The sequence below is a fragment of the Aquarana catesbeiana genome, linkage group LG02, assembly GCF_042186555.1.
Source record: "Aquarana catesbeiana isolate 2022-GZ linkage group LG02, ASM4218655v1, whole genome shotgun sequence".
NCBI classification, from domain to species: Eukaryota; Metazoa; Chordata; class Amphibia; order Anura; family Ranidae; genus Aquarana; species Aquarana catesbeiana.
Genome location: NC_133325.1, coordinates 517818526 through 517838586, shown reverse-complemented (window position 1 = coordinate 517838586; position 20061 = coordinate 517818526). Strand labels below are relative to the sequence as shown.

Below are 20061 nucleotides of genomic sequence, written 5' to 3'. Positions count from 1 at the left end.
GGGAGGAGGTCTTGCAGTCAGTTTCCATATGTTCATTGAATGTAACGCAAAGACTAACGCAATTATATACACTTCTGAGAGCGTATTATACACCCCATAGGTTACACAATATGGGACTTCTTTCCACCCCAACCTGTACTAGATGTAAGAGAGATCACGGAGATTTAATACATATGCTATGGAGATGTCCCAGACTGCATGTGTACTGGAAGGGGGTGGTGGACACGCTGGGCGCAGTGTTTGGGGTCTCAATTCCGCTGGACCCTAGGCACTGCGTTTTGAATGTGCTAGATGAACTAGAATGGGAACACCACGTCAGGGAAGCTTTATCTAGAGCCCTTTTTGTAGCCCATAAGCTAATCATGGTACACTGGAAATCTGAAACGCCTCCCTCAGTTAAGGAATGGATTACCGCACTAGGACATACATTGAGAATGGAGAAGATTATACCAACACAGGGGATGTTCAAAAAAATTTGAAAAACTATGGGAACCATGGCTGGGCACTCCTGGGTTAGCTCCGGAGGACCTGGTCATGGATAGATTACTGCGCTTTAATAACGGCTGAAGGCATGGTGCACCCCGCATTAGCCCTGATTGGAGCTCTGAGCTCGGGATGGTTACAGATAGAGGGTTGGAACTTCCATGAGTAGGAGACAGTGATAGCAATTCCTATCTTATTTTCTAACAGTGGGATGTACTTTATACTTTTGTATGAGTCTGATTCTTCTATGGTATTATGTCTGACTAGGCTACTATGTACAATTTAATTGTGGATTTCTTGGACTGTATGTACTTGTTTTTCAATAAAAACTTTATCTTGGATAAAAAAAAGATCACTAGGGTTCTGCACCCTTTTTTGAAAATAAGAAATTAACTAGCAAGGCCTAACTGAGACCCCATTCACACTGAAGGTGCTTTTCAGGGGTTTTAGCGCTAAAAATAGCACCTCTCAAGCCTCCCCAGTATGAAAGCCTGAGTGCTTTCACACTGGGGCGGTGCACTTGGAGGACGGGAAAAAAATTCCTGCAAGCAACGTCTTTGGGGCAGTGTGGGAGCGGTGTATACAAGTGCTCCAAAACCGCCCCTGCCATTGAAATCAATGGGCAGTGCTGTCGAAGCGCCTGCAAAGCGATTCAGCAGCAGCTGCGCTTTTCGGGCGCTTTTAACCCCTTGTTAACCCCTTCTTTGGGGTTAAAAGCATCTGCTCCTGCCCACACAGAGCTAAAACGAGCGGCGCTTTACCGCTAGCACGGGGCAGTTTCAGTGTGAAAGGGGTCTAAATAGTAAGGGAAATGTAGAAAAATATAATAAACCAAATGCCACTGTAAAAATATAAACTCAGCCTACCTTAAAAGTAGACAGTGTCAGTCAGTAGAGTAGTGGACAATGTCAGTAGGGCAGTGGATGGTGTGTGGACAGTATCAGCAGGGCAAAGGATGGTGTCAGGAGGGCATAGGACAATGTCAGTAGAGCAGTGAACAATGTCAGCAGGGAGGTGGATGGTGTCAGTCAGTAGAGCAGTGGATGGTGTCAGGAACAGCAAGAATAGCGCTGTACAGAGCTTCCTGTTTATTCACAAATGGAAGCATAGAAAACACAGAGATCCACTGCTCCCTGTCATCGGGAGCAGTGATCTTTGTCATGTCCTAGGTAGCCCATCCCCCCTACAGTTAGAACACACTGAGGGAACACAGTTAACCCCTTGATCGCCCCCTAGTGTTTAACCCCTTCCCTGCCAGTGACATTTATACAGTAATCAGTAGCTATTTTTAGCTCTGATCGCTGTAATAAATGTCAATGGTCCCAAAATAGTGTCAAAAGTGTCCGATCTGTCCGCCACAATGTTGCAGTCCCGATTAAAAATCGCAGATCATTGCCATTAGTAGTAAAAAAAAAAAAATAATAAAAATGCCATAAATCTATCCCCTATTTTGTAGATGCTATAACTTTTTTGCAAACCAATCAATATACACTTATTACGATTTTTTTTTTTTGCTAAAAATATGTAGTAGAATATATATTGGCCTAAACTGAGGAAGAAATTCGCTTTTTTATATATTTTTTGGGGATATTTATTATAGCAAAAAGTGAAAAATATAGCTTTTTTCCAAAATTGTCGCTCTTTTTTTGTTTATAGCGCAGAAAAAAAAAAAAAAACCCGCAGAGGTGATCAAATACCACCAAAAGAAAACTCTATTGTGGGGAAAAAAGGACGTCAATTTTGTTTGGGTACAATGTCGCACGACCGTGCAAATGTCAGTTAAAGGGACACAGTGCCATATCGCAAAAAATGCTTTGGTCATTAAGGGGATAAATCCTTCCGGGGCTGAAGTAGTTAATGAATAATGTCAATTTAACCCTGTCCACCTCAGATCAATGATTTTGGATATCCAGCATCTTTCATTGATTTAGATGAACAATTTGCCAGTTTTTAATCTACAAATTGTTGTTTTTTGAGTTATGCAAACTGATAGTGTGCTAATTTTACAGTTTGCACCACCTAGTTACATAGTTAGTAAGGTTGAAAAAACAAAAACAAGTCCATCCAGTTCACTTAAAAAAAAAAAAAAAAAAAAAAGAAGAAAACTAGTGTTTTTCTTTTGTTTGTTAAATGACAGATGACAGCCTCTTGGCGAGATAGCTCAGGTGGATTTGGGCTAGGATCTGAACATGCCGAGCCCATCCCTATTGCCGCGGACTTTACAGCAGACTTTGCCCGGCGGATGGGATTTCGTCGAACAATTCGATCGTGTGTGGGCTCCAGCAGACTTTGTTTGCTCAAAAGTTGGACGGACTTAGATTTGAAACATGTTTTAAATCTATCCATTGAACTCAAGTCCGGTCGAAAAGTCCGCTCGTCTGTATGCTAGTTCGACGGACAAAAAGCCACGCTAGGGCAGCTATTGGCTACTGGCTATGAACTTCCTTATTTTAGTCCTGTCGAACGTCATCACGTACGAATTCGACAGACTTTGGTGGATTGTGTGTAGGCAAGTCCGTTCATTTAGAAAGTCCGTCGTAAAGTACGTCAAAGTCCGCCGGGCAAAGTCTGCCGTAAAGTCCGACTGTGTGTACGCGGCATATTTCTTCGTTTTTGATAATAAAAATCAGGTCATTAGCCTAGCTCTAAGGTCTGGATGGGTTGTATAAATATCAGAACTGTGTGGAAATGCAAAATAGCTTTTACAGTAAAACATTTCCCACACATGCATTTGATCTGTGTAACCAGTTTTTCAAGGTTCTTTTTCTAATTGTATTTTACCTAATGCATATCGGACAACTTTGTTACTGTGACCAAGGTGCAGAAGCTTATGTTTTTCAACATACACTTTTTTCGCCTTTTAACTACTTATTTAGACATTTGTAAATTTTATTATGTTTGCTTTATTTTGTGTTATCAGTAAAAAGGGAACATTACTTTTTCATCTACCAAGGACTAGACTCAATAAACTCAGTACACTTCTTGGTGGAACATCACTACTTATTTTGAATATGTATCATACACTTTTTCCTAGTTCTTGCATTCTCGGCTTCTATGTCAGGGTAGTATAAGGAACAGTATCAAATATATTTATGGATGAATCTGGAAAAAAAATTTTTTTAATCACATTTTACCGTTATTTTCTAAAATAATTTTTATAATGCTTATATATTAAAGTGACATTAAAACCAAATAATTAAAAAACTGTCAATATATGCTGTGTTACATTCTGTTCATACATACTCAGGCACTAGAGGATTATTTTTCTGTATGCTGCAAAAACCTGGTTGATCCTGCCTTTTGCTGTCCCTCCCACCCGTCTGTGTCCTTGCGACAGCCTGTGATTGTGCACAGCAGCCGTTGCTACAGCTAGTTTGCATGCTCCCTTTCTTTAACATAAGTAAGGAAATGCCCTAACTGTATTTCACAATTGCCTAGCTGGGGTCGGGGCTAAGCTAGAGCGGGTCACATGTCCTGTGAGGTCACCAGGCCTCCACCCCAGATTGTGCAAAGTGGATTGGAACTGTCAGTGAAGGATTTTAACCACCGTAAGGCAATGGTGGGTGGATTTGTTCCTTGACTGACAGCTCCACTCTGCATTTGCATGCCCTGGGGCAGGGCCTGTTGACGTCACAAGACATGTGACCCGCTTTAGCTTAGCCCAGCCCAAAGCTGGTCTGTGCTGCAGCAAAAAAAAAAAAGTCATGTGACCCAGATTAAAAAAGGAGAAAAAGGTCATGTTTGCTTTTATTTATAAAGCAGTTTGCATGTAATGAATGCCTGCTGGTATGCCCTGTTGGTGTGATGCTGTAATAGTATCAGGGTTTTGAATCATTTTATAGAAAATTCATATTTTTATTAGGCAATGTATTAAACTAAGTTTGTTTAGTAAATTAACCCCTCGGTTTACAACACGTTACGTTAAATCATTCATTATTGACAAGTAGTCAGTGAATCATATATTTAAAGTAGAAGACAGGCCTTCACAAACTCCCATCCATCAATATATCACTAAATTTGTAATTTGTACTGGTATTCAGCTACCCATGATTTATATTTAGAAAACCCTTGTAAATAACTTTGAATCTATTAAATTGTCACATGAGCACAGAAACCTTTGTTACTCTTCTTCCTGTCAGGGCAGTGGGCAGGATCTATTGATACTGAGAGGCTAAGAGTAGCAAAAGCAGCAAGTAATGTATCTCTTGGCCAACAACTGCTCTGCAAATTTGGACATGGTGACGTGACAACATTACTGTATAGGTAAATGGGGAGAAAGGAATTGGTAACATGCTACTGTGCAGACTTATGCCCTGTACACACGATCGGACGTTGATTTTTTCTGATGGAAGTTGGCTCAAACTTGTTTTGCATACACACGGTCGCACAAAGTTGTCGGAAAATCCAATCGTTCTGAACGCAGTGACGTAAAACACGTACGTCGGGACAATAAACAGGGCAGTAGCCAATAGCTTTCGTCTATTAATTTATTCTGAGCATGCGTGGCACTTTGTGCGTCTGAATTTACGCAAACGGATTTTGTTGTCGGAAAATGTTATAGCCTGCTCTCAAACTTTGTGTGTTGGAAATTCCGATGGAAAAAGTCCTATGGAGCCCATACACGGTCGGAATTTCCGACAACAAGCTCCGATCGCACATATTCCGTCAGAAAGTCCGACCGTGTGTACAGGGCATTAGAATTTAACTAGAAATTACAAGTTTGAGATTTATAAGTATAATAAGGAAAGCTTGATCTTTATTTAGGGAACTTTTGTATTTTACCTGGATTTCGAGTGTCAATGAATGTGGACAGCAACATCTGGATGTGTTTAATGTTTCATTTACATTACTTTGAAATTTCATTGTTTAATGTTATAGCTAATGAAAACTAATTGGTTAACAGGAAGAATGCAAAAATTGTTCTTCATCCACTTGTGATAACACATGTCCAAGGCGGGGTGTGACTTCACTCTACAATTACAAATTGTACATAGGTTATCTGGTCTGGTTTACATACCTAGTACCATGGTCATGAATTTTTCCTCCACTCCAGCTTCAAGAAGCAATGGTGGCACAAAGGTGATCCCAGCTGCCAAACAAACTTCCAGACCACATGTTAGAGAGTTCACCAGAAGAAGTTGTGCTTGAGGACTCTTCAGGTAGTCCCTGAAACCAGTCCTCTGCATTATATCTTCTGCCGTGGGGAGTTTTTATATGTTAATTCTGCTGAAAGCCCCAAATACACATCTTGCAAGTCTTCTGCAGCTCTGTTCTTGCTGATATAAACCCATTTCTGATGCAGGAATCCACACATTAAAATATGGTTGTTCTTATGCAGTTTCCCATCCTGAGGTGAGACTTTTTTCAAACCTTCACAAGCTTATATGTAATATATGTACATTATCACCTGAAAAAAAAGAATGAGAAACCTTATAAACTTAAACTTTCTGTATGTTTTTCACAAAAACAGAGATGCCAGCTTTTTAAATAATTCAGTGCAAATATTATTATTATTATACAGGATTTATCATGAGATAATCATTGTCCGACCATTGCCATCCCATGCCGAGTGGTTGACCCCCCAGTGTTCATTATGTAGCATGACAGCTGCTTTGCACAGGTGCCATTCAGGGAATCTCTGATTAGATAGGGTGGAGATCATGATGTCACCGCCCCCACCTCCCCACTTCGTCTAATCAGAGGACGTTTTGCATTCATTGAGAAATGTACGCTAATGTAGAGCAAGCGAAATCCAGTGTTCATGTAGCGTCAGAGCAACTTATGACCTGGAAGCTAGAAGCTACCACTGTTGTAGCAGTGTTTACTACAATGATTTGCAGCTTCCATAGGGATCGGCCAGGTATGGACACATACAGTACATAATTACATAAGTTCAAGCTGGACCAATGTAACTATGCAAAACTATTCATAACTAAACTTCAGTTTTAAATACAAGCTGCAGGCTGTACTTTTGCCATGTATCTTCTTTAGTAAATATTGTTGAAAGCACACCAACATCAGTAGTGCAGCCCGCATCTCATGCTTTGGGCTTCCAAGGAGTGAGATGTGTATCTGTTGGACCTTGTGCACCCACAGCCAGGCCCGGATTTACTCCCTTTGCCGCCCCAAGGCCGGGCCCCTCAATGCCGCCCCCCCCCCCCCACACCACACCACCAGAAAGAGCCCCCAGACATAATACGGTCAAAGACTGCAGACATGATACAAGAGATGGTCAGAGACTGCAATCATAGTACAGGAGATGGTCAGAGACGGCAGACATGATACAGGAGATGGTCAGAGACTGCAGTTCCTATGGACATTAGTAGATAATGGCCGATCGGCCCTCTCACCTGACCCAGCGATACAGCAATGGTTCCTCTGATCAGGAGTCAGCTCACTCTGAATTGCCTGTGGCGACTCCACTGGGTAGCACCCAGATCTGTATTCCTGCAATGACTCCATTCCTTTCTCTGCCAGGGATGGCGCCAGGCTGTGTGGCTTTCCCTCTGGTGGTGCAGGGCAGCGGGGTTCTCTCTCTAATGGTGTTCCCTCAGCACTGCCCTCTCCCTCTGGAGCCCTGGGTGTACTTTCCTGGGTGTAGACCCCCCCAGGACAAACCACCCCCTTCCATTAGTACAGACCCTCCCCCCCAGGACAAACCCCCCACCATTAGTACAGACCCCCCAGGACAAACCCCCCTCCCTTCATTAGTACAGACCCCCCCAGGACAAACCCCCCTCCCTTAGTACAGGACCCCCCAGGACAAACCCACCCCCCTTCCTTAGTACAGACCCCCCAGGACAAACCCCCCTCCCTTAGTACAGACCCCCCCAGGACAAACCCACCCCCTTCCTTAGTACAGACCCCCCCAGGACAAACCCCCCTCCCTTAGTACAGACCCCCCAGGACAAACCCACCCCCCTCCCTTAGTACAGACCCCCCCAGGACAAACCCACCTCCCTTCATTAGTACAGACCCCCCCAGGACAAACGCCCCTCTATTAGTACAACCCCCCAGGACAACCCCTCTCCATTAGTACAAACCCCCCCAGGTCTACCCCCCTCCATTAGTACAAACCCCCAGGACAACCCCCCTCCATTAGTACAAACCCCCCCAGGACAAACCACCCCTCCCTTCATTAGTACAGACCCCCCCAGAGCAAACCACCCCTCCCTTCATTAGTACAGACCCCCCCAGGACAAACCCCCCTCCATTAGTACAAACCCCCCCAGGAAAACCCCCCTCCATTAGTACAACCCCCCCCAGGAAAACCCCCTCTCCATTAGTACAAACCCCCCCAGGTCAACCCCCACCCCCTCCATTAGCACAGACCCCCCCAAGGACAAACCGCCCCTCCCTTCATTAGTACAAACCCCCCCCCTTCACTAGTACAGACAACCCAGGACAACCCCCCCTCCATTAGTACAAACCCCCCAGGACAACCCCCCCTTCACTAGTACAGACCCCCCAGGACAACCCCCCCTTCACTAGTACAGACCCCCCAGGACAACCCCCCCTTCACTAGTACAGACCCCCCAGGACAACCCCCCCTTCACTAGTACAGACCCCCCCAGGACAACCCCCCCTTCACTAGTACAGACCCCCAGGACAACCCCCCCTTCACTAGTACAGACCCCCCAGGACAACCTCCCCTCCAAGTGTGTACAACAGAACAGATGGAGACAGGCACAGGCTTGGGCGGGAGTGAAAGACAGAGGAGAACACGCCCCCCCCGCCCGCCGCCGCACAGAGACCAGCCGATTCGATCTTCGGCGGCTGCTCTCCTTCTCTGACAGGAGGAGGGAGGGGGGACGGGCTTGAGCAGCGAAAACACAACGGTGGCGGCGGTGACCTGCGGAGGGAGCCGCCTCAGTCTGAACACAGAGAGGAGGAGGAGGGAGAGGAGCACTCTAGCGCTTCAGCGCCCCCACCTCTCTGGCGCCCGGGTGCACTGCATGCTGATGTTAGCACTGCTGCCCCGAGGGCTGGCCTCGGTGGCCTTGTGGGAAATCCGGCCCTGCCCACAGCTTGTCCATGAACCAACCATCCGCACAGCCTGGGATCAGTACCACTATTTGCTCATTTGGATTGGTTAAATGTCTATGCATGTGTATGGGTCTATGAAAACACTGCAGGCTCTGCAGCTACATTATCCTGGGGAAAAACACGTGTACAGAATACATTTCCAGACCAATTGCTGTTTTTTCTCCACTATAAATGTCTCTGCTCAAAGTGCCGAATTACCAAATAGGCAGAGTTGACCTATGGACCCCACATTGTTTAAGGGCCCCACAACAACTAATCTAAATAATATGAAAAATTACTAATGCGCTACCAACAGTGTATCAATGCAAAAAAAGTGCTAATTAATAAAGTGCATACATATAAAGTGCTAAATGAAAAAAGCAGCTAAACTTATAGGCACTAAGCACTATAGTGTAACCAACACCTCTAAAAATGTACAGGGCCGGATTTCCCACAAGGCCACCGAGGCCAGGCCTCGGGGCGGCAGTGGTACAGGGGCGGTGCCACCGCCCCCCACACTAACATCAGCATGCAGTGCACCCGGGCGCCAGAGAGGTGGGGGCGCTGAAGCGCTAGAGTGCTCCTCTCCCTCCTCCTCCTCTCTGTGTCCAGACTGAGGCGGCTCCCTCCGCAGGTCACCGCCGCCACCGTTGTGTTTTCGCTGCTCAAGCCCGTCCCCCCTCCCTCCTCCTGTCAGAGAAGGAGAGCAGCCGCCGAAGATCGAAGCGGCTGGTCTCTGTGCGGCGGCGGGCGGGGGGGGCGTGTTCTCCTCTGTCTTTCACTCCCGCCCAAGCCTGTGCCTGTCTCCATCTGTTCTGTTGTACACACTTGGAGGGGAGGTTGTCCTGGGGGGTCTGTACTAGTGAAGGGGGGGTTGTCCTGGGGGTCTGTACTAGTGAAGGGGGGGTTGTCCTGGGGGGTCTGTACTAGTGAAGGGGGGGTTGTCCTGGGGGGTCTGTACTAGTGAAGGGGGGTTGTCCTGGGGGGTCTGTACTAGTGAAGGGGGGGTTGTCCTGGGGGGTCTGTACTAGTGAAGGGGGGGTTGTCCTGGGGGGTTTGTACTAATGGAGGGGGGGTTGTCCTGGGTTGTCTGTACTAGTGAAGGGGGGGTTGTCCTGGTGGGGGTCTGTACTAATGGAGGGGGGGTTGTCCTGGGATGTCTGTACTAGTGAAGGGGGGGGTTTGTACTAATGAAGGGAGGGGCGGTTTGTCCTTGGGGGGTCTGTGCTAATGGAGGGGGTGGGGGTTGACCTGGGGGGGTTTGTACTAATGGAGAGGGGGTTTTCCTGGGGGGGGGTTTGTACTAATGGAGGGGGGTTTTCCTGGGGGGGGTTGTACTAATGGAGGGGGGTTTGTCCTGGGGGGGTCTGTACTAATGAAGGGAGGGGTGGTTTGTCCTGGGGGGGTCTGTACTAATGAAGGGAGGGGTGGTTTGTCCTGGGAGGGTTTGTACTAATGGAGGGGGGTTGTCCTGGGGGTTTGTACTAATAGAGGGGGGTAGACCTGGGGGGGTTTGTACTAATGGAGAGGGGTTGTCCTGGGGGGGTTGTACTAATAGAGGGGCGTTTGTCCTGGGGGGGTCTGTACTAATGAAGGGAGGTGGGTTTGTCCTGGGGGGGTCTGTACTAAGGGAGGGGGGTGGGCTTGTCCTGGGGGGGTCTGTACTAAGGGAGGGGGGTTTGTCCTGGGAGGGTCTGTACTAAGGAAGGGGGTGGGTTTGTCCTGGGGGGTCTGTACTAAGGGAGGGGGGTTTGTCCTGGGGGGTCTGTACTAAGGAAGGGGGGTGGGTTTGTCCTGGGGGGTCCTGTACTAAGGGAGGGGGGTTTGTCCTGGGGGGGTCTGTACTAATGAAGGGAGGGGGGTTTGTCCTGGGGGGTCTGTACTAATGGTGGGGGGTTTGTCCTGGGGGGGAGGGTCTGTACTAATGGAAGGGGGTGGTTTGTTTACAACTAATCAAAATAGTATTGATTTGATCTTGAAAGAAAATTACACTGAAGCTTTCTTAAATTGTTTAGAACAGATAGAAAAAATGAAACATCTCAAAGAAATGAAAACGCTACATTAAAGGCTTTAGAGAAAATACTGAATTAATGTAAAGTACCCAATAACATCTTACAGTAATAAACCATACACATCAGGTTCACATTACAATTTGTCTCTTAAAAGCTCATCTCCTTTCAGCTGTAATGCCCCGTACACATGGTCGGATTTTCCGACGGAAAATGTGTGATAGGACCTCGTTGTCGGAAATTCCGACCGTGTGTAGGCTCCATCACACATTTTCCATCGGATTTTCCGACACACAAAGTTTGAGAGCAGGATATAAAATTTTCCAAAAACAAAATCCGTTGTCGGAAATTCCGATCGTGTGTACACAAATCCGACGGACAAAGTGCCACGCATGCTCAGAATAAATAAAGAGATGAAAGCTATTGGCCACTGCCCCGTTTATAGTCCCGACGTACATGTTTTACGTCACCACGTTCAGAATGATCGGATTTTCCGACAACTTTGTGTGACCGTGTGTATGCAAGACAATTTGAGCCAACATCCGTCGGAAAAAATCCTAGGATTTTGTTGTCGGAATGTCCGAACAAAGTCCGACCGTGTGTACGGGGCATAAGTCTGTAAATTTTTTTGATGTCTCCAAGATTTTAACTGCCTAGGGCCTCCACGGAGTTTAATATGGCCCTGGCTCAAAGCATGGATGTCTGCTCAAACCATAAACATGCATGTACAACCAAAACCAAAAACATTTAACAAATTTACATGAATAATTTTTGGAGGCCAGAGCTGCTTCCAACTGCTATAAGAAATAACATTGTAGATTGTAAAACCAGGGAGCATCTAATTGCCTTTGGAGATCATAAAGAATATTTTATCCCATTAAAGAAAACTGGACCACACTTTTTAAGGGTTTTTTGCCTTCGTCTCAATCAACTACGAGTTTAGAGTTCTGAGGATGCCAACTGTATGAATTGCATTAGTGCGTAGCATTTTGAACTGATAAATCGGTCACTGGGACCCACTTGTAAATTTTGCACTCTCCACCTAACTTATTTTATAATAGCTTTTCTGGACATTCATACAATCAAAAGTATATTTTCAGTTTTGCTATACATTTTTATTAAAAATCTGTGAGAACATTTATGACAAATTAAAGAGGATTTTTCCATGATACAGTAATTGCAGAGCATCATGTAATTGTAATTAGAAATGATGAGGGTGTGTTCCTATTCTGAATGTTCCACTATCTGTACATACTACGTACAGTAGCTGTTCAAATTTTAGCTTATTCCTGCCGCCTGTATGCAGTAAATATTAAATATGTATAAGTAATATTTTATGTTTAACAGAAAAACATATATATTCATATATACAGTGCCTAAGTATTCATACCCCTTGACATTGTCCACATTTTGTGCAAAATTATAATTGTGAAGTAGAAGGTAAATGATAAATGGTTTTCACATTTTTTTTACAAATACATATCTGAAAAGTGTGGCGTGCATTTGTTTTCAGCCCCCTTTACTCTGATACCCCTAACTCAAATCTAGTGGAACCAATTGCCTTCAGAAGTCACTTAATTAGTAAATAGAGTCCACCTGTGTGTAATTTAATCTAAGTATAAATACAGCTGTTCTGTGAAGCTCTCCGAGGTTTGTTAGAGAACCTTAGTGAACAAACAGCATCATGAAGGACAAGAAAAACACCAGACAGGTCAGGGATAAAGTTGTAGAGAAGTTATAAAAAAATCCCAAGCTTTGAACATCTCATGGAGCACTGTTTAATCTATCATCTGAAAATGGAAAGAATATGGCATGACTGCAAACCTTCCAAGACATGGCTGTCCACCTAAACTGACAGGCTGGGCAAGGAGAGCATTAATCAGAGAAGCAGCCAAGAGGCCCACGGTAACTTTTAAGGAGCTACAGAGATCTACATTTCAGGTGGAAGAATCTGTCCACAGGACAACTATTAGTTGTGCACGTTACAAAGCTGGCCTTTATGCAAGAGTGGCAAGAAGAAAGCCATTGTTGAAAGAAAGCCATAAGAAGTCCCGTTTGCGAGAAGCCATGCAGCGGACACAGCAAACATGTGGAAGAAGGTGCTCTGGTCAGATGAGAACAAAATTGAACTTTTTGGCCTAAAAGCAAAACGCTATGCTATCATTGGCACCTTAAAGATTGATAGGCACATGCCACCAAAATTATTTGATACTTCTCATTATTGTTATACAAAATCTTGTCTGTAGTGTATTGAGCTTACCAACCAAAATCTTATGTTTGCAAAAGGTGGCTTTTCCATTATCTCTGCATTTAGATCCGCATACACTCTATGTGTAAACCTGAGGACAGTGTTAAGTCTATCTCAAAGCCATCTTATAGCAGGTGATTCAGAAGCATGCATACAGCTAAAATTTACATCCTACAGGCCAGACATAGCACAAATAAGCCATGAAACACAGGGACAGGGATCACACAAGATCAGTCTAGTTTACTAATCAGTACACGGTAAAGTATCACCACAGATTAAAAATCTTTTTGGTCAACAGCTTGCTCCCTCTCCCCCCAACTCTGTTTGACCACACTGTTATCATGAAGATGAATAGATAATTAGGTGAGTGACAGCGTTCGTCTCTGGAAGAAGGCTCCACTGGAGAAGGGCACGGTCATTCACTATAGCGGGGTGGAGGGAGCCTGTCCACATAAGTATTAGAAGGGGTGACTTCAGAGCTGGGGGCTGGATGTCCACATGAGTGTGCAGCTGGTGGGGAAGATGGAGTGGGACATGTGAGACTGAATGAGGATATGTGTGCAGCCGGCCGAAGAGCAGAGTGGGTCATGTGAGACTGAAGGGGAGATGTGCGCAGCCACCAGATGGCTGGGGAGACAGAGGGGTAGGGGAGAGGAAGAAAAGAGGATAAAGGAAGAGATGATGACAAGATGTGAATTATCTGATGACACAGAGTAATGTGCCTATTAGGTTTGGCCCTTCATGGACCTCAAAAGACTAAACTTCTTCATGAGAGTCTGCAAACTCAGGATAGAGTCTGATCAGTGACATAAGGGGGCAAACAGGTCCCCCTTTGTTCATGAGGGGGACCTGTTTGCCTTAATCAACTTCAAGGTTGGTTACTTGAATGTACTTATTTGCCCTGGTCACTAGCGCATCCTCCATTATGCAATGGAGAGGACTATGATCAGATTGTGGTCCTTCTTTTCAACTTGATGTCTACCCCCTGGATAACAATCAAAGTGTTAACCCATGTTCTGGCTTCACTGAGACTATAAAGGAATCTCAAGTCTGTTTTAGCCCTGGAATGAAACTCATGATTCATTGGACCTTGGGGGAATTGGCTTTTCAAGAAATCCGTTCTTGTCACATCTTTCCTCCTGGAGTACATGGATCTGCTCCTTTTTTTCTCTGTCAAATAAGTCTACATACTCCCCAAACAGGGAGATCAGCCGAGCTTTCTACCAAATTATCAAATTCATCTCTACTTTGGTGGCTTTGCTCACCACTCCTGAGTGCTGGGAAGGCCTGCCCTCCATTTTGATGGAAGATTGTGAGATTGGATGCCAGCCCACTGGGTTGGGAAGGTGTATTAGATCATCACTTTGTTCAGAGTCTCTGGTCTCAGAGGGAGGATCACCTTACTATCAGTGTGCAATTAGACTGTCATTACAGGACTAGACAGGTCCTTGGGAAGGACATCCAGTATAGGTGCAATTTGACAGTGATGGTGGTGTACATCAACCAACAAGGAGGAACAAAGGGTAACTGCAGCCCTAGAGATGTCCCGCATCTTGCACTGGGTACCAAATCACTCCTTCTATGTTATACAATCTAGTTGTGAAATATAGGCAGTATGACTATCTAAGTTGCCAGAGCCTGGATCAAGGAGAGTGGTCTCTCCACCAGAAAATTCTTCACTAATTGTTTTTGTGTTGGGGAGAGTCGGATGTGGACGTGATTTTGTTTTGCCTCAACAGCAAGGTGGACAGGTTTGTGGCCAAGACTAACTATACCTGGGCGGGGGGCAACAAATGCACTGGTGTCTCTTTGGGATTGTTACTCTCCGATTTATGCTTTTTCTCTGATAAAGCTTCTAGCCTCACTGCTCAGCAGAGTCAAAGTCAAAGGGATTCTGGTCATTCTGGTAGCAACAAAATGACCTTGTTGGTGTCAGGGCTGGGCTCAGCCCTTCCTTCTCAAAGCTGGCCGCTCAGCAGTCGGCTAATTTCCAGCTCCTATCTATCCACAGTGACTCACCTGTTGATGATATCCTGCTCGTCAGTCCAGCCTACTTAAGCTGTCCAGTCCAGTCTCTGCTTTCGCCTTGGTCACATCTCTAGAGACGCTCTCCTGTGTTCCTGTTAAAGACTTGCTTGGCTGACATTCCTTCTGGCTCCAGATCCTGCTTGCTGTTCTACTACACTCATCTCTGGCTCCCTGATATTTTGGCTTGTCTGACTATCCATTCCGGTTCCTGAACTCTGGCTATGTTTTGACTACGTTTACTCTGTTTACCTTTTTTTATTATTAAACAAGTGCGATTTAACTGTACTTCTGTCTCAGTCTGATTCATGGTTTCTGACAGTAGGAAAAGGCCATGAATTCAGAAGATACAGTCAATCTACTTGTTGGTAATATTTTTTCCAGATTGCATGAGCAGGATCACTGCATGGATCAGTTTGCCATGGCGTTACAAACGCTCCTGAGTCGCACGGCTCACCTGGAATCTCCCACTGTGGCCGCTTTGGTACAACCTGTGTTGCAGGCCATCCCTGTTGCTGCTCCAGTCTCTGTGCAGGCACCCGCCTCGAGTATTACCTCTATAAGAGCTATGTCTGGTTCCGCTCCGCTTCTCCAGCGATTTGGGGGCGAGGGTTTCTCAACCAGGTTGAGATATACTTTGAGATGCTGCCCCAGACGTTTCCCACAGCTGAAGAAGTTGATCATGTTTGCCATCCTCACTGACTCCAGACTCAGAGAAAGACTCCCTTTTTAAGGAGCGCTTGTGGAAACCTCCTGTACATTTGTCTCCGAACTTTGCAGTCCCACCCTTGCCTCCCTCACCTCCCATGCCTCCTGGTACCGAGTCGGTCTGTGAAGATGAACCAATGCACTTGGGCTTCACGCGTCTCTCTGCGGATGAGAGAACCCTTAAGAGGAGGGAGAGATTGTGCTTTTTTTGTGGTCAGGCAGGTCACTTTTTGAAGTCTTGTCCTACTCGTCCAGGGAATGCCAGAACCTTGAGGTCCTGTCATGGACAGACCTTAGGTGGCGCTGTTTCATCCCACAGTTATCCAGAAGGATAAGTCCCTGGTTTCGGTTACCCTTTTTTGGGCTGAGTCGTCCATTGAGATACAGGCTCTAATCGACTCTGGGGCTGCAGGCCTGTTCATTGACGCTGCCTTTGTATTGAAGCACTCGATTTCGCTGCAGCTGCGTGACACTCCACTTGCCATTGAGGCTCTTGATGGAAGACCTCTACAGTCTGCCCATGTGACTCATGAGACTGTTCCATTGTCCATGGCCGTAGGGGCTCTTCACCACGAGATAATCCAATTTCAAGTTATTTCCTCACCTAAGTTTCCGCTGGTTATTGGTTATCCTTGGTTACAGAACCCCTCTTTTGATTGACTCCATGCTGAGGTTCTCTCCTGGTCGCCATAATGCAGTAAGACATGCTTCCAGAAGGTAGCCAAGGTCCTGTGCACCTCTTCACTCTCCTCCCTGCCGGAGGAGTACCGCGATTTTAGCGATGTCTTTGACAAAGGTCAAGCTTGTAGTTTGCCACACCAGTCGTATAATTGCGCAATTGACCTTCAACCTGGTGCCATACCCCCTCGTGGCCGGGTTTACCATGTTGCAGACACACTTTCTCGAGGTTTCATCCAAAAATCTTCATCTCCTGGTGGTGCTGGTTTATTCTTTGTGAAGAAGAGTGGTGAACTGAGACCTTGTATTGATTATAGGGGTCTCAATCGTTTCACGATTAAGAATGCCTATCCGATTCAGTTGATTACGGAGTTATTTGACCGCCTCAAGGGAGCAACGGTTTTCACAAAGGTTGATTTGAGAGGGGCATACAATCTTGTGAGGATTAAGGAGGACAACGAGTGGAAAACTGCGTTTAATACCAGAACGGGCCATTATGAGCACCTCGTAATGCCTTTTGGCCTTTGTAACGCCCCGGCAGTTTTCCAGGAATTTATTAACAGTGTCCTCCGAGATTTGTTGCAGTTATGTGTGGTGGTTTAGCTCGACAATGTCCTCATATTTTCCAAGTCCCTGGAGAGCCACCACACAGATGTCTGCCGTGTGCTTCACAAACTAATAGAGAACAATGTCTATTGCAAATTGGAGAAGTGCTAATTCCATCATGAACGGGTTAAATTCCTGGGTTATGTCATTTCCACTGCTGGTTTTTTGATGGACCCAGAGAAACTTTCAGCAGTCCTACAGTGGCCCCGACCCGTGGGTTAACGTCCTCTGCAGCGTTTTCTTGGCTTTGCCAACTATTATCGAAAGTTTATTTGTAACTTCTTGTCTCTGGACAAGCCCCTGACTGATATGACCAGAAAGGACGGTAACCCAAAGAGTTGGTCTCCAGAGTCCATTAAAGCCTTTGAGAGTCTCAAGGCTGCCTTTGTTTCTGCTCCTGTGCTGGCACATCCTGAACCTACGTTACCTTTTATCCTTGAGGTTGATGCGTCTGAGACTGGAGTTGGTGCCCTTCTGTCTCAACATCCTACCTCTGAGAGAGCACTATGCATCCTTGTGGCTGCTTTTCCAAGAAATTGTCACCTGCGGTGTGCAATTACGAGATTGGTGACAGAGAGCTGTTAGTGATCATTTTAGCCCTGAAAGAATGGAGACATCTCCTCGAAGGTACCACTGTGCCGGGTTCTCATTCTTACTGATCATAAGAATCTCACATTCTTGTCTGAGGCTAAACGCCTCTCTCCCAGAAGGGCGCGATGGGCTCTTTTCTTGTCTAGTTTCAATTACATTGTCTCATTCTTACCGGGTACTAAGAATGTAAGGGCTGACACTTTGTTACGACAATTTTCCTCCACTTCCAAGATGGCGTTGGTTCGGTTCCTGTGATTCCTCCTGATCGTATACTGACTACTGTTCGCACCAATCTCACTTCTCCTTTGGGTGACAAAATTCTTGCTGCTCAGGTCCATGCTCCTCCTAAGAAACCTTGTGACTGCTGCTTTGTCGAAGAGAGTCTCTGTACTGCCGTGCTCCAGACTTACCATTCTCTCAAGGCTGCTGGCCACCATGGGAAGAATCAACTCTTTTAGGCCATTTCCCAACAATTCTGGTGGCCTAGTCTACGTGCTGATGTAACTGCCTTCGTAGCTGCCTGTTCCGTGTGTGTTCAGAGTAAGACTCCACAACACCTTCCAGTGAGTCTCCTACAACCCATACCCAATGGAGAGAGGCCTGGATCCACCTGTCTATGGAATTGATTGTGGAGTTACCCAACTCCCAGGGCAACACAGTTATCCTTATGGTGGTTGACCGTTTTCTTGAAAATGTCCCATTGTATTCCACTTAAGAAGTTGCCCACTTCTAAGGAACTGGCTTCCATTTTTGCTCGGGAGATCTTTTGCTTACATGGGTGACCCAAGGTGATTGTCTCGGACATGGGTAGTCAGTTTGTGTCCCAGTTCTGGCGACCCTTTTGTGCACAGTTGAGAATTCAGCTTGCTTTCTCCTCTGCGTATTACCCGCAGTCTAATGGGGCCGCAGAATGAGCCAATCAGCACTTGGAGCAATTCCTATGTTGCTATATTTCTGACCATCATAACAACTGGTCAGACCTCTGGGCAGAGTTTGCACACAATAGTGCCTTGAATTCTGCTTCCCGACTGTTCCCATTTATGGCGAACTATGGTTTCCAACCTTCCACGTTGCCTGATTTATTTGTTCTGCAGAGTATTCCTGCGTTAGAGGAGCATCGCCGTGGTCTTTGTTACACTTGGGCACAAGTCCAGGAGGCTTTGCGACATGCTAATGATAGGTACAAACTCCATGCTGACCGCAGATGCCTGCCTGCGCCTTCCTACCAGGTTGGGGACAGGGTCTGGCTGTCATCTCGCAACTTCCGAATTCGTGTTCCCTTTCTGAAGTTCGCACCTCAGTTTATTGGGCCTTTCCGTATTCTTCGCAGGATTAACCCAGTGGCTTACGCATTAGACCTTCCTTCTAATATGCGTATTTCAAATGTATTTCATGTCTTCTTAAAACCTTTGGTCTGCAACCGCTTTACCACATCAGTGCCTCGTCCTCACCCTGTACAGGTTGAGAACCATGAGGAGTATGAAGTACAGTCCATTGTTGACTCCCGGAGATTCAGTGGGCGCATACAGTACCTAGTGCATTGGAAAGAGTACGTCCAGAGGAATGCTCTTGGGTCTTATCCTTGGACGTACATGCCCCTGTCCTCCTCTGTGATTTCCATAGACGTTTTCCCCTCAAGCCTGGTGGTCCTCCGAGGGGGAGGGGTCATTGAGGAGGGGTACTGTCAGGGCTGTGCTCAGCCTTTCCTATTTAAAGCTGGCCGCTCAGCTGTCGGCTAATTGCCAACTCCTATCTCTCCACAGTGACTCACCTGTTGATGATAACCTGCTCGTCAGTCCTGCCTACTTAAGCCGTCCAGTCCAGATGATCTCTGCTTTCGCCTTGGTCACATCTCTAGAGATGCTCTCCTGTGTTCCTGTTAAAGACTTGCTTGGCTGACATTCCTTCTGGCTCCAGATCCTGCTTGCTGTTCTACTACGCTCATCTCTGGCTCCTTGACGTTTTGGCTTGTCTGACTATCCGTTACGGTTCCTAAACTCTGGCTATGTTTTGACTACTTTTATTCTGTTGACCTTTTTTTATTATTATCAAACAAGTCTGATTTAACGGTACTTCTCAGTGTGATTCATGGTTTCTGACAGTTAGTTTGGTAAATAGGCCTAGTTTGTCTGGTCTTAGATGCTCCCTGGCCCCTTATTCTACATACAGCCCTGTTGTCATCACTATGTTGACTTGTTCCCAGATAGCCCTGCCTTGCTAGCATCTATATTTGGTCTTGCATAAGAACAAGCTGTGCTTTGCCTAAAGTACTTTTTCTTTCCTAAGGTGATGTTCTCTTTTCACCAAAATGAAGTCCTGCCATCATGCTATCCCAAATCAGTTCCTTTTAGGAGATAGCTTTAGCTTTTATGGGCTGATCAAGAAAAATCCAACCATGTATGGGTAGCTTTATAATGCTGTGACAAACTTCCTGCATGTTTGTATGATATGGAACAGAGGGATGACCTGGGCCACTGTGTACACGAAGCCTCCAATCAATGGACAGCTTCATATGAAGGAAGTGGTTAGGAAGATGATTAGATGGTGTGACAGAACCGCTTGGCACCCCGATTAGGTGCTTCCTTCTGCCAAACAGCACCATCTGCCCTCCAAATCGTCCCGAGCAGCCCGAGAGCTAGTACCTGCCATTTTTATCTCAAACATCGTACAGGCAGTCCCCGAGTTACG

General features: G+C 45.9%; 1 protein-coding gene across 2 annotated transcripts in view; it reads right to left on the bottom strand.

Annotated features, from left to right (window-relative positions):
- Positions 1-20061, bottom strand: part of SLC45A3 (solute carrier family 45 member 3) — a 135441-nt gene that overhangs the window by 24047 nt on the left and 91333 nt on the right. For both annotated transcript variants that reach the window (XM_073615791.1, XM_073615792.1), the window contains one exon: positions 5501-5890. In XM_073615791.1, the coding sequence (XP_073471892.1) occupies positions 5501-5669 (169 nt within the window). In that variant the 5' untranslated portion in view covers positions 5670-5890. The remainder of the gene's footprint in view (positions 1-5500; positions 5891-20061) is intronic.